General features: G+C 41.5%; 1 protein-coding gene across 1 annotated transcript in view; it reads left to right on the top strand.

The window, feature by feature from the left end:
- LOC146829350 (uncharacterized) overlaps positions 1-13,010 on the top strand; it is a 75,004-nt gene extending 61,994 nt beyond the window's left edge. The window contains exons 3-4 of the mRNA XM_085606477.1: positions 10,461-11,114; positions 12,237-13,010. Of these exons, the coding sequence (XP_085462603.1) occupies positions 10,461-11,114; positions 12,237-13,010 (1,428 nt within the window). The remainder of the gene's footprint in view (positions 1-10,460; positions 11,115-12,236) is intronic.
- The last annotated feature ends 339 nt before the right edge of the window (positions 13,011-13,349 follow it).

Genomic DNA, 13,349 nt, shown 5'->3' on the forward strand with positions numbered 1-13,349 from the left:
ATCCTATGGGACCCACTAATATTCCCTACTTACTCAGCAGCAGCTTGCTGTCTGAGGAGTTCAAAAGAGGGGCAGGACTGCTGCTCCAAACTCACATCTGCTCTGGAAGGGCCCCCTGCCCCCAAGAACTCTGCCTGGTCAGACCCAAGTTCCGATGGGACAGGTACTTCACTGGAGCTGATATCATCTCCCTCAGGAGGATAGTCTTCACTGAGAGTTTGGGAGGAGGGCAATTCCTTACCCTTCCTGCTCCTTCTCTTGGGAAGCACCTGGTCCATTTTTCCAGGATCCAGTTCTTTGTCAGTAGTGAGCTGTTTGGCCTGAGCCCTGGTGACAGCAAACCCACTCTGGGATAGATGCCCATCATCTCTGCATGAGTCCTGAACTCCACTTATGACCAGGCTGGGTGTTTCTAGATCATTGCCCAACAACCTTCTTAGGTCCAGCTACCCCTCCCCAGCTACGATTCACAACTGCCATGGAATGGTCAGTCCTGACAGTGCTAGCGTTGGTTACTTGGTACAATTGTCCAAGTAGGATCTCTACTCAGGAGGCACAAGTTTCCCTGTCACCATAGTGACACTGGCCCCTGTGTCCTTTAACCCATTCCTTCATTTCCATTGATTAAAGGCTGTTGTCTGTACTTGCCCAAGTTAGTGACACTGACTAGTAAGTTAGCAAGATCCATGCCACCGTCACAGACTAAAACACTCTGAGCTGGTGTTCTGACTAAGTCAGAACACATCTCAGTACCCGAGGTTAACCCCACTAATCCCTTGTTTGCTGTACTATCACTTTTACCTGTGCTAGGGGGAGCAGGTGCCTTAGGGGCAGTGGTAGTAGGAGCAGTTTCCTTTGCCTATGGACAATCAGCATTTTTTGTCAAGTGTGTCTTCACCTTAGCGAAGTAACACCAAGGTTTCTTGTTGCCCTTTTTGGAATTTTTAAGGTTCAGGAGACTCTCCACAAGCAGGAGAGTCAAATTTGGTGAGAGGACAGGGCAGACCTCGAGCAATGTGAAGAACCACCACCTGTTAAGACCCAATCTGGGATGTACCTAAGTGCTTACCATAACAATTTAGGGGAGAAAGCAGAGAGACTGGGGTCCTGATTAGCAGGAGTACAGTCGGACTAGTCAGAAACAGCATTACATAAGGCAAAAAGTGGGGGTTTTCCTGTTTCTTTAGCCATTTGCTCTGGAATGTCTCAAATTTACTCCATTTATGAATGCATTTATCTTGTTGAGTAATGTGTAATTGCATTCCTATAGAAAGCATTGTTTTAATTACTTCATCATTTAACTGTACCCTAAAACATGTTTGTAATAGGTCACTCTTTGAAAGCGCAACCTCATATTTCTATGCCAAATCAGTTAATTTGTCATGTGTGACTGCTGCACGACTTACAATTTCTTTAGTCAGATTTATTCATTCTTTCTCATGGTACTGATTCACTTATCCAATCTCTAAACACCCTCTGATGATTTGTTCAAGTTCAAGTTCAATTTTTAACTGGGGAACATTTAGCAGTCTCTCACAGGTTCTGGGGTAGCTTGACGTTCTTCACCCCCTGTCTTTTTATTCTCTGTGGGTTCTTCAAACCATGGTAGAAAAATTCCATCTTCAAATAAATTAATCTCTCTGTGTGCTACTTTTGTAGTAAAGATAATCCTTCTCCTTTCTCTCAATTATTGAACTGATGCAGTGGTGTACAGGCAACGATTTGTGACTTCAAAGATGTTGAGATACGCCCTGTTGCAGACACTCCTCAAACTGCTACTTCAACCTCAAAATCTAGGACGACATTTATTTGTGCAGTTGTTCAAATCTCTAAAGTTTGAGCAGCTATTACTCTAGTTACTGGGCCTGGTATTGCCACAATCAAAGCAGTAAAATCGGGAGGTATTAATGTGGGAACAGTTTGAAATTGTGCAGGCACAATATTAGATATGGCAGGTTTCACAGCAGGCTGTGTCACCGGCAATGGTCTCTCAATTTGAATCACATTCGCATAAACACGTTTTTTAGCCACCATAACCTCAGAAGTCAAAGCACTTTTAGTAACTGTAGCAGGGGCCACATATGGTAGTGGACGTGCAGCCAATAATGAATCCAAAATATCATCCCCTGAATCACTATCAGTATCAGATTTCTTTGCAGCTCCCTCACTATCTTTTCCATGTGTCTAATTCTTTTTGGTCTTTTCTGTGGTTATAGCGGGGTACATTCTAGCTCCCTCGACTATACATTTTCTCCTTCTTTGCTGTCCTTCGTCCCACTGAGGATCTGCGTAATTTTGCACAAGTTGTTTAGTTCTGTTCTGCTATTTCTCTCTCCTTACCATGTTCTGTTTTTTCTCAAAGGTTTAATGATTCATATAGTGTGGGTCTACGAGGTGGTTTCATCTCATATAGCTTTTCCTTCAAGCGTTCAATTATCCTTAACTTGAAAGTCCCATGTGACCCTTATATTCAGTGATCTTCCACCTAAACCCTAAATCCATCAACATGCAGTGTCCTGGTGTACCCCTGGGTGGTGCCTCTTCACCCTACCATAATGGAATCCTGACAGCTCCTTTAACAAGACTCTTAAAAGTTTTAAAGCGTTTCCTTTTTGTAATAATTCAACAAAAAAGTGTTCAGCGATTCAATGTAACACAATGTTTTGTTTCTGATTCTTAATTCCGTATATGTCAAACTTTTTTCTCTCATTTTATTATAGCTTTTATATTGGAAGAATCGTTAACCAATCTCAATATGGAACTTGCCCAAAAATTGACCTATGCCAGCCCAGCACTCTGTGGTGCCATCAACCAATAGCAGCGCAACAGTACACTAACCAACCATTCTCACAGTATGCTAACTCAAACAAGCATACGCAAAATTACAACAAATACTTTGTCTGCTTTTGTAAAGAAAACCAAAACAGTTCAACAATTGGAATATTAAAGATTTGACGCCTTTGACATTTTCATACAAAAAGAGTTTCACACACACAAATGAAATCTAGACCAGCGAGATATTTCCTCAATTGATGTAACTTTACCTGCTGCACAATAGATTTCACTAACATCAATCAACATTAGCACATTCATACAATTTATTAGAGTCCCTATCTCAATTGTGCAGGCGACACAATCTGCACCCAAAATCTTTATCAGACAAGAAAAACCACAAATCAACTTTTAACTATCCCAGGATCTTAAGCTACGTCTAGCTCGATAACCTCTTCAAATTCTTTACAATAAACAAATAAGCATTACCAATTTGACAGTCTTCACCACGCGAACAAATTCAACAACAACAGCAACTGCGAAGCATAACCCTAATGATACTCACACCTTCAATAAATACTGCACCCGCCTTCAACCGCATCTCGTCAACCTTCAGAATTTGGGGCCTGAGCTATTACACTTAGGCATTACTCTAACTTGGGGTAATTACTTACGGCCCCACTTCTCATAACGTAAACTGTCCCTCTGCTGCCACGTTTGCTGGAGCGGGGATTTGATTCAATTAAAATCTTGGTTTGTGATCATCAGGGCTAACTTGGGCCAATGGATTTTTTCTGTTGTTTTCGAGACGATCAAGAGCTATACATGACATTAAATATGACAGTTTTTAACTATCTCACTCAATAAAGAGAGTTTGTTATGAGGTAAAGGGTTTTATTATTCAATTTTAGTAATTTATATGTATTCAAAGTCACAAGCTAATTCTTATTATTCTCAACCATCAAATATTAACAGAACTTGATAATCAATATTAGTCAATGTTGGACTTGGCCCTGTTTGGCTAACGTTCCATAAACTTTTTGCCTTCCTCCTAGACCTTTTTCTGACATTGGGTTGCCGACTTAGATGCTTTGAGATCTTTGCCACTGCTGATCAGTGTCAAAGTGCAAGTGCTCCCTGTATAAAGTGTTATGGTAATTGGTTTTCCATAATTAGAATGTGTGTCTTAACAGTAAAGTCTGTAGTAGAGTGCACTATGTGTGCCAGGGCTGGTAATGCAAATGCTACAAGTGGGCCTGCAGCACTAACTGTGCCACCCACACAAGTAGCCCTAACAAGATATCTCAGGCCTGCCACTGCAGTGCCTGCGCACAGTTTGTTAACTGCCTTGCTGTCCTGACAAGTGCACCCACTTGCCAGACCTTACCCTTCCCTTTTTATGTACATCAGACACCCCTATAGTAGGCCCACGGTACCCCCCTGGGCAGGGTGCTGTGTATGTGAAAGGTAGGACATGTGCTGAGGTGTGTACCATGTCCTGACAGTGAAATACTGCCAAATTCGCTTTTCACTGTTGCAAGGCCATCTTGTCCATAGAACAGAATGGGGAATGCTGTGTCACATGTTTCCAGCATATCTTCCCATAGGCAATAGATGGAGAGTTGGAGTTTAGTTTGCCTGAACTCGGAATTTAATTACCTATCTTTTTGTGAAGATGGTTTTTGAATCCTGTGTTTAGAAACCACGCTTTTAGAAGTGGCTGGTTTCTTGTCCTAACCATCCTGCATGCCTCTACCTGATTGTGTATTGACTGTCTGGGTTTGGATGTGACAGGGTCTGGGAAGTGTTCTGACACCAGGGAGGAGGAGGTGAGATTGCAACAGGCTGGCCTGTATTTGGTGTGTTGGGAGGAGTAGCCCCTTTGATGCAAAGAGGGCTGTGCTGCTGCCACAAAAGAATGGCTCCACCTCCAGCGGAGTATCTGAGGCCCAGACCCTGACTATTGTGGTAAATATTTAAATTACCTGTACTATTTTTTATGCGGTAAAGTCTAGTAAGAATAACTCAGTCAAAATAAGAGGCAGAATCCGTGGTATTAGAGGTTCTGAAAAGGGCTTTATTCCTTACAAAGGAATTATAGTTCGAACTAGGCAACCATATTCCATCACCACGAAGGTTCAGGAAGGGATCAGCAATACATTATTGACAAGTAACAATATTTATATGGAAAGCATTGCATTAGGACAGATGCAGGAGGCGTAACAGCTGATAATACAGATAAGAATACACATACGTAATGAAAATAGGCGTAAATACAGGCGTATACTAGAAACGTCATTAAAAATGATGTCACAAGTGGGTGGATCCATAAGAGAATCCTGTAGTGTCAGCAGAAATATTTGACAGAGATGCGCGCGCAGCCGCATGACGTGTGATTGACGTGCAACTAGAGGGCGAAGGGAGCTTGACATTTGGCCCTACATGTGGAGACAGAAGTCTGGGGTGTCAGGACAACCTAGTCCTAAATCATATCTAATATCTTGTGTTTAAGGAACTATATTATCTGGAAGGAAGGGTCTTCTCGGACAGATCCTATTCTATACTGACTGTTAGTGCGTGTACAAGCGTCTATGTGTCTACATGTGATGCGAGGGGGCAGGAATCTTTCATAGTAACAGGGGCTATGAATTACTTGCAAAAAGACAGCGAGGCCGAGCCTTTTGCTTGGTAGCTGGAGGGATGTTTACCTAAACTACTAGACAGGAATGCATTGGAAGAGGAGCGGAGCAGATAACTTGAAGGCTGAATACAGTTTTTGGCAGGCAACAGGCCGCGTCAGGCACCGTTAGCCGCGCAGGGAGTAAGACAAAGTTCATGGACACGGATACAGGTCCAAGCTGGAGCATTTCAGAGGCAGAAACAGAAAAAGGCTTGATGGCAGAATTCAGGGCCTACTCGCCTTAACTACAAAACTAGAAAAGTGAACCACATAAAGTCGGTGGCCTTTCATACTTAGGAATGGAATATTTGACCCATTCATGGCGGATCTGAAAGAGGGCATGTTGACGTTGGACGCACATGTATTTGCGTCTTCATAGCTGGAACTGGAGGGAACATACATGTACTTATAGCATGTACATGGAGCCGTTGGGGTCTAAGATAGGGGACACAATTGACCATAACAATTTATATTTCCACACTATCAAAGAAAGAAGGTATGCACTGGCAGAAGGACACCCAGGTCTAGTTTGGACCGGGCTCAGAGCCCCCCTGAAAACAAAGACATCAAAGGCATTTAGGGGTATAAATGTGAGAGCTGAAACCCCTGAACTCAAGACTAAACTCAAGCCTGAAAAAGGATTGAAACTACTTTGTGACAAAGAGGAACTCTGCCAAAGAAGAACAGCTGAAGAGACTGAAGAGAGGGACTGCCCTTGCTGTGTGTTCAGGGTCTGGCCTGCAGTTTACTGATTTGAATGAGAGGACAAGGGACTTTGCTGTGTGCTGTGTCCCCCTGCTTGAAAGGACTTTGCTGTGTGCTGTGTCCTGAAGTAACTTGTCTCCAAGGGCCCGAGAGGAGCTGGCTCCCTGTTGTGGAAACTCAGGAACATAAAAGTTTCCAAGTGTGTCTCAGCGATGCTGTGTGCGTGTGGTTTTTGAAGCCTGAGACCTTCATGAAAACTGCCCTGTGACCGTGTGGCCCAGAGCAGTCTTGCGCTCTGCTTCAATCGACAGAGTGACCAGAAGGGCTGTGATCATTATCGCCATCGGCCCAGACCATCGTCCCAAGGGGGAGCCATGAGAAATCACCGCTGCCGGCCCGAGTCTGCCTTTGCAAGGAGAGACCTGGGAACCTTCACCATCGTGGGTCCGAGGTCCTCTGCCCAAGATCAACGGAGTCGTGCCGGGAGCCGATCAGCTGCGAGGCCGTCGCCTGGTAGCCCGACTCTCACTGCGAGGAGCAGCCGCCGTCAACCCAAAGCCACACAGCGTGACACCCAAGCCCCGAGGAGAGAGAGACTGCACCCCCCCCAGGTAACTCTCAGCGAGTGTTCGTGTGTCGCTGCCTGGAGCGGAGTGCATGCTACGAGAGACCGCTCTCGGCCTTTCCCATCTTTTCAGCACGAGCCTCCACTCAAGTCAGTATCGTGGCCCATACTCACCGAGGAGTGGCAGTACCAGGATTGTGGAGCTGCTCTTTGTTTCCTTCATAACAGTATTGGGTGCATATATTGGCCGCTGCTGACTGTGAGTCAGCTAAGAGTGGCATAGAGACCTTCACTAGCACCGCGATCGGTGGCAAACTGCATTATCACTTGCTTTTACAATCTGCATTAGTACTTGCATTACGAACTGCAATATTACTTGCTTTACGAACCGCATTAGTACCTGCGTTAAGGACTGTCAAATTTCTACATTACGAACTGCATTATGAACTGCATAGCATTGCATTAGGACTGCATAAGACCATCGTGAACTGCTCATTAATACCGCAAGAACCTACAAGTGATTGGTGGTCTAATAACCGACCCAGTGAAATATTACGAATACGCATATGCAGGATATTTTTATCGTTTGGATTCATCATATTTCTTCTTGATAAAGATACCGCTATTTTCCTAAATCAGTGTGGTGCCCATTTGTGGTGTTAACACTGTGTTACTGGGAGTGTGGTTGCAAATACTTCACACATTGACCTGGAGGTAAGCCGGGCTGCTCGTGCCAATGCTACCGTAGGGTGACCAGGGGTTATCTAAGAGGGTGTCCCTCCTTTCCCTGACTAAAAGCAAGGGTCCCTATTTGGACTAAGGTACCTACCTCAGCCAACTAGAGATGCCCAGTTCTATCAGTCAATGAATATATCATAATAAAATGTATTAAGCGCTTCAGCATTAAAAGTCAGCTCAATAAATCAACAATGAATCGGAGTAGAACTTCTCATAAAGAAAGGTTGAAGAAACTCAATAGAGTCTCAGAGCAGCGTGGCATGGGAAGAAAGTGGGGGGTTGTGGAAATCTTTGAATGTGTATGCTAGGGTCCTACTCTAGGAACATGCACTGTTAGAGACTGACAAAATATTAAGTTCCAATCTTCGAGCAACTTCTTTCTTTTGTTGACCAATCAGCTCTAAATGCACCCATGGGAATACAATCACTCACCATCTTCTCACCAGAACACAATATTCTTCGGACAGCAATTTCAAAGACTGCATCTAAGTTTTATCATTTCTTAAGTCTCCCATGACTCATCCTCCCTTCAAGTTTAAATTTCCATGTGTGCAACTTTGTTCCTAACCTTCTAAATAATACGTTTATTCATTAGCTAATAATGGTCTTTTTGTAGATTGAAACATCTGTATAAACGAAAAAAATACATTTTGCACAGCAAATATGCATTGGAAAAAATTAGTCGAAAGGGTCTAGATTAAATTAAAGGCTTATTTCGCAGTTTCATAGCTCTCTTAACTTTAATATGGCAGCGTCTCAGTATTTTAGTCCCAGCACATTTAAATATGATTGCCTCATGAAATTTTGCGTATTAATTCTCATTAGTTTTGCACATTCATTAACATTATTTATCATTTTTTTTAGATGCTTCCGCAGTATCCAACAGGATTACAATTAGGTTACCACGGAAGGCAGAAAACATGCGAGGCTAAATGGGCACGGTGCTTCAGGATGGCGCTCCTAAACACGACAAAAGGCAGGAGCAGGATCCATAAATGAGTCAACTAGTCACTAAATGTGACAAAGAAACTCTGGCATAGGTGAAGAGAACCCAGTTTATTGTACACTAGAACAGCCAAACACCTACACCTACTTGTCATCCAGCATCGGCCCAAGCTTCTATTTAGAATGTTCATGTACTTTTCAGTTGGGACTCACCACAGCAGGGTAGAATTAGGGGAGTCAGGGCTGACCCAAAATTGGTGACCAAGAAATAATGGCTTTAGGTTTAGATTATGCCAACAACAACATTATAGTATATAACAAAATAACATGTTGAAACACTATTGTTGGGCAAATGTTTTTCAGACCAAGTCTGGCGCCTGGTGGATAGTCAACGTGAGGAATATACAGAAAGCCACAGTATCTTCCTATATAGATATATTGTGATTAATGGTAAGTAGATTTTCTCTCTCAAGGAAGTTGTACAACAGGAGTACTCTTTTAATAACTCTTATACACCTTTGTGAATGGGCTAGTAATTTCCAACTTCCTATTAGGAAAAGTAGAAAGGGAGCACAGTCCTTTCTATTTGTACATATTCTATAAGAGAATGTTCTTTGAATACATTGTTGTTTTAGTTTCAATCTTGATGTTTTGTGGGCAATTCACAAAGGTGTGTAAGAGTATGTGAAAGAGTATTATAGAAGTAGTAGGTTACATACTCCAGTATGCCATTGTGGATATGCCCCAATGTGCTTAGTATAGATTTTCATCCAGATAATACAGACAGGTAAGAGAATTTTTTTTTTTAGATACACTCACATAACAAACTACACCTGCAATCAGATTTCAGTTGCCTAACCAGGTATTCGAATACACCTGCATACACCAGCCAATTGACACACTAGCACTCCAACATTCTATGCATTACCCCACACAATGGCACACATTTGATTGACTTTTTTAAAAATTTGAATTATAGGTTAAAGGGTATTCACACACTCTTGAATGATAAAATCACAACCAACTGTTATGAATATGGCCCACCTGATCTACTGATAAAACTGATCCCCAAAACGTTCTCGATGTTTTAATTTAGTTGAATCTTGAAGTAAAACAAACCATTAAATGCAAAACGTTTCCCAAGAAATTTGTCACAAGCTCAAAGCAAACTACCGATGGTCCAATATTAGAATTTCCATATATTGCCTAGTGTTATTTGAGCCAAACGAGAGATGTGGCGTAGTTGTTTATAAACAGGATAATGGAACATTGTGTATGAAATGACATTACAGTTAAAATAGGTAGTAATTTAATAATTCCATGAGATGACGATTTTAGTTGATGCCAGCCTATCAGAGCACATTGTGATGTCATTCAACAGTGTCAGAGCTGCCTTCTCATTTCTCCTTAGCTGTTCATTGTCTTTCTAGTGGCAAGGGGTTTTCCATCATGTTTGCATAACATTACTTGGACAACCACATTATGCAATCTCCACACAGTATTTTATAAAGTGAGAGCACAGACCCCAAACCAGTTTCACTCAAGAAATAACCCACTCACGGAGTAATCCGAATAGAATGCTAACAGCACAAGCCTAAATGGGATGCAGTCTGGGTCAAATACCATTATGTTCCGTAACTTATTACTGCAGTTTGGCATATGTGGACTATTGGCTGAAAACTGACAATCTGGATATATGATATTGTCCACAGTTAGCTAACAATCCTAAATATATTCAAGTCTGAATAAACACAGAAATATTGGTGGAAGCCACATGTGACTGCTCCCAAGCGAATTATATCTATTATCATTATGTTACATTTCTAGTATAACCTTCTTTACACTTTTCTTGATAAAATAGTGTCAAATGGCAATATAAGGTATTTTACCCAAAGTATTAGACTATTGAAACCAAAATATAAGAGATTACTTCTTTCTTCAGTAACTTCCTTAGCTTGAGCATCCATATGTCAACGAGTAAGAAACTAGGCCCTATTGTGATGTCACAACCATGCAACACTACAGACTATGATGCTCTGGAACTCCTTATGGAAGTTCAGAGCAGGTTCAGTATTTGACTCTGCTAACAGCATCAGGAAGCATGGAGACCAACTTGGGCTTGTAATAATGGCTACCGGTGAAAACAGTAGTCACTGTGACAATGAAAGTTTCAAAATGGACTCTCCGAATGAAGAAACTCCATGTGTTGCTGATCAGCTCAGAATGGTTAATTCTACAGATATGTCAATAAATTCAATACTTTCTTCTGTATCTCCAGGATGTGACCAAACAGCTGCTGGGGATTCTGATTTGCGATCTGTCATTGAAGAAACAGCTTTCCAGGCTCTGACAGACGGGCCATTGGTGAAAAGATCACGTTACACTTGCTGTGATGATGGAGTGTTGGAAGACAATGACTTTTTGGCTCTGACATTTCCAAAGAAACTATGGAAAATTGTTGGAAGTGAGCAGTTTAAATCTATTTGGTGGGATGAAGATGGAAACTGCGTTGTCATCGACGAGGAACTCTTTAAAAGAGAGGTGCTAGAAAGAAGGGGTCCTTTTAGAATATTCGAGACCGACTGCATGAAGAGTTTCATTCGTCAGCTTAATCTGTATGGTTTTAGTAAAATGCGCCAGGACTTTCAAAGGTCAGCTTCCCTTGCAGAATTTTTAGCAGAAGAAAAAGCTGTAACAGCATTAACAAAGGTAATCACCATCGTTTAATAGAAACTGACAAGGTGGGTTTATAAATATGACAAAAGACTGTTCCAGTTTTGAAATGCATGCATGTTAGAATGTTCTCTGCAGCAGGATTCCTACTCATGTATCTACTTAGTAGAATATACACTTTATCCTGCCCTTGCTTAAAATGCATGCCACAGTAAGTCACCAGCACTTCCCTGGTGAAGATTAGAATGTAGAATAAATAGATATAGAATGGAAAAGATATTACAAAACACATTTCCAGTAGCCCATAACATTCCCACATAATAATCTACCAGAAATGTTAAAAGATCAGTTGGATCGCCTGATAATATACTATTTATATGAAATCATCCTTAGAGGTGAGCAAACAGGTCATTTGATTATCAAATGGTATCAAAATTATTGATGATATATGGTTTGTGTACGAAATTAATTCCCTGAACTGCAGAAATACACTTTTTCATGAGCAACATGGTCGTCCATTTCAAATGCTCACATATCCACTGCTTTGAAATAGATAAACCGGCATTTAATATTTGTAAATTATAACATTCAAAATTGAAATATATATATTTGCTGTGCTGAGTTTCTATTTGTAATTTCTGGAAAATGAAAACCAGTGTGAACATTTGGGAGAACAAGACATGCCTAAATATTATCTTTTCTAACCCCTTTTGTGATTCCTGGTACCCATCGTGTTTAAAATCAATTCTGTCCGGCTTGCCGGCAAGGCGAACCCTGTGCACATTCATATCACCCAGTGCTTAAATTTACTTTGAATATCCTGACCTTTGATTGCCCATTGGAGCGTCATCGCTGCCATGTCACAAGTCTATCATTTAATATCATGACTGATTTGAATCTTCAGAAAGGCCAAATCTAGCAACCATGATAACCCTCACTGAAATGGGAAATGCATTGAATTCAATTGAAATTGCATTTATTTAGCACTTACTACCCCTGACAAGGTGCTGAAATGTGCAATGTGTATTGCAAACAAAACGCCATTATCTATTCAGAGATATTACCATTAGGTTGTAATTCTGTAGAAATTGCATTTGATGTGTTTTCCCAGTACCCCAGATTTAGTCATACTTTCATGTTTTTATGTTCTGTGTTTAGTTGCAGTTCTACCACAACCCTAATTTTAGAAGAGATTATCCACAGCTATTGGGACAGATGAAGAGAAGAGTTGGCATAAAAAATTCTGTTCCAGTCGCCTGCTCCTTAGATCCGGATTTCAACAAAAACAGCCCAAAGAGTATAGACATGCCAGATGCTCAGAAATGTGTTCTTGCTTCTGATTCTAGCCTGCAGCACAGTGATCTGCCTTCTGTCACTTCCAAGGAGAACATTCAAAAATCCACACCTGAAAAGCGGACAACCATTGCAAGACAAACGGGTTCAACCAGTAGGATGAGGAGTGGTTTCCAAGCTGCACCCCACACCTTATTGAGACCACCGGAACATGGCCCCGTTGATCCAAGTGCTAGGCTACATCAGTTGGCCCCTTTCCACCCAAGCCAGCATAGCTGCCACAATCGAGTTAATGCCCACGGAATAGACACCACAACCACGTCTGCCACCTCTCTATATCATGTATTACCCCCAGTTACAAATACCCCTTTTGGCCATGTGATGGGACTTCCAGGTTTTCAACCTATGTACCCGGACCTATCAGCGATGCAGGCTCATTTGGCCAGTTTGCTTCCGTTTTGCAACCCATGGTTTTCAATGCCTATGATTGCAGCGGCATCTGCAATTTCAATGTCAAGGTCCTCTCATCATCGAACTCCATCTTACCACCACTGTCCCAACTGTACCTGCCCCGTAACTGCGGCCCCTTCTGCAAAATCAGGGACCAAGCCTACAGAATACACAGGATACCACAGATGAAGTGAATGACTTACAATGTAGTTTATTTACAAACCCTCTCATTACGTCTACAAAATTATCAGAAAAAATAAACCTCATTCACTTTTCAGTTTCTTAGTTATTTGTAAATGCACTAATTCCAGACTATTCTCAATATATATGCGATTATAGTATGAAGGTTTTTTTAATGCTATGTATCATAATATCGCTAACTATAGTGATGCTGCAATATTTGTGACAGGTGAAATGATGTTGTTGAGTAAACTGAATCGTAGTCAAACATTTCCTTTTCACTGTACATTCGTATTTACCATGGACACACTTCTACAGTGAAATGTTATGATTAGGGTTAAAAGTCAG

This window comes from Triturus cristatus, chromosome 5_2, assembly GCF_964204655.1.
Source record: "Triturus cristatus chromosome 5_2, aTriCri1.1, whole genome shotgun sequence".
Classification (NCBI taxonomy): domain Eukaryota; kingdom Metazoa; phylum Chordata; class Amphibia; order Caudata; family Salamandridae; genus Triturus; species Triturus cristatus.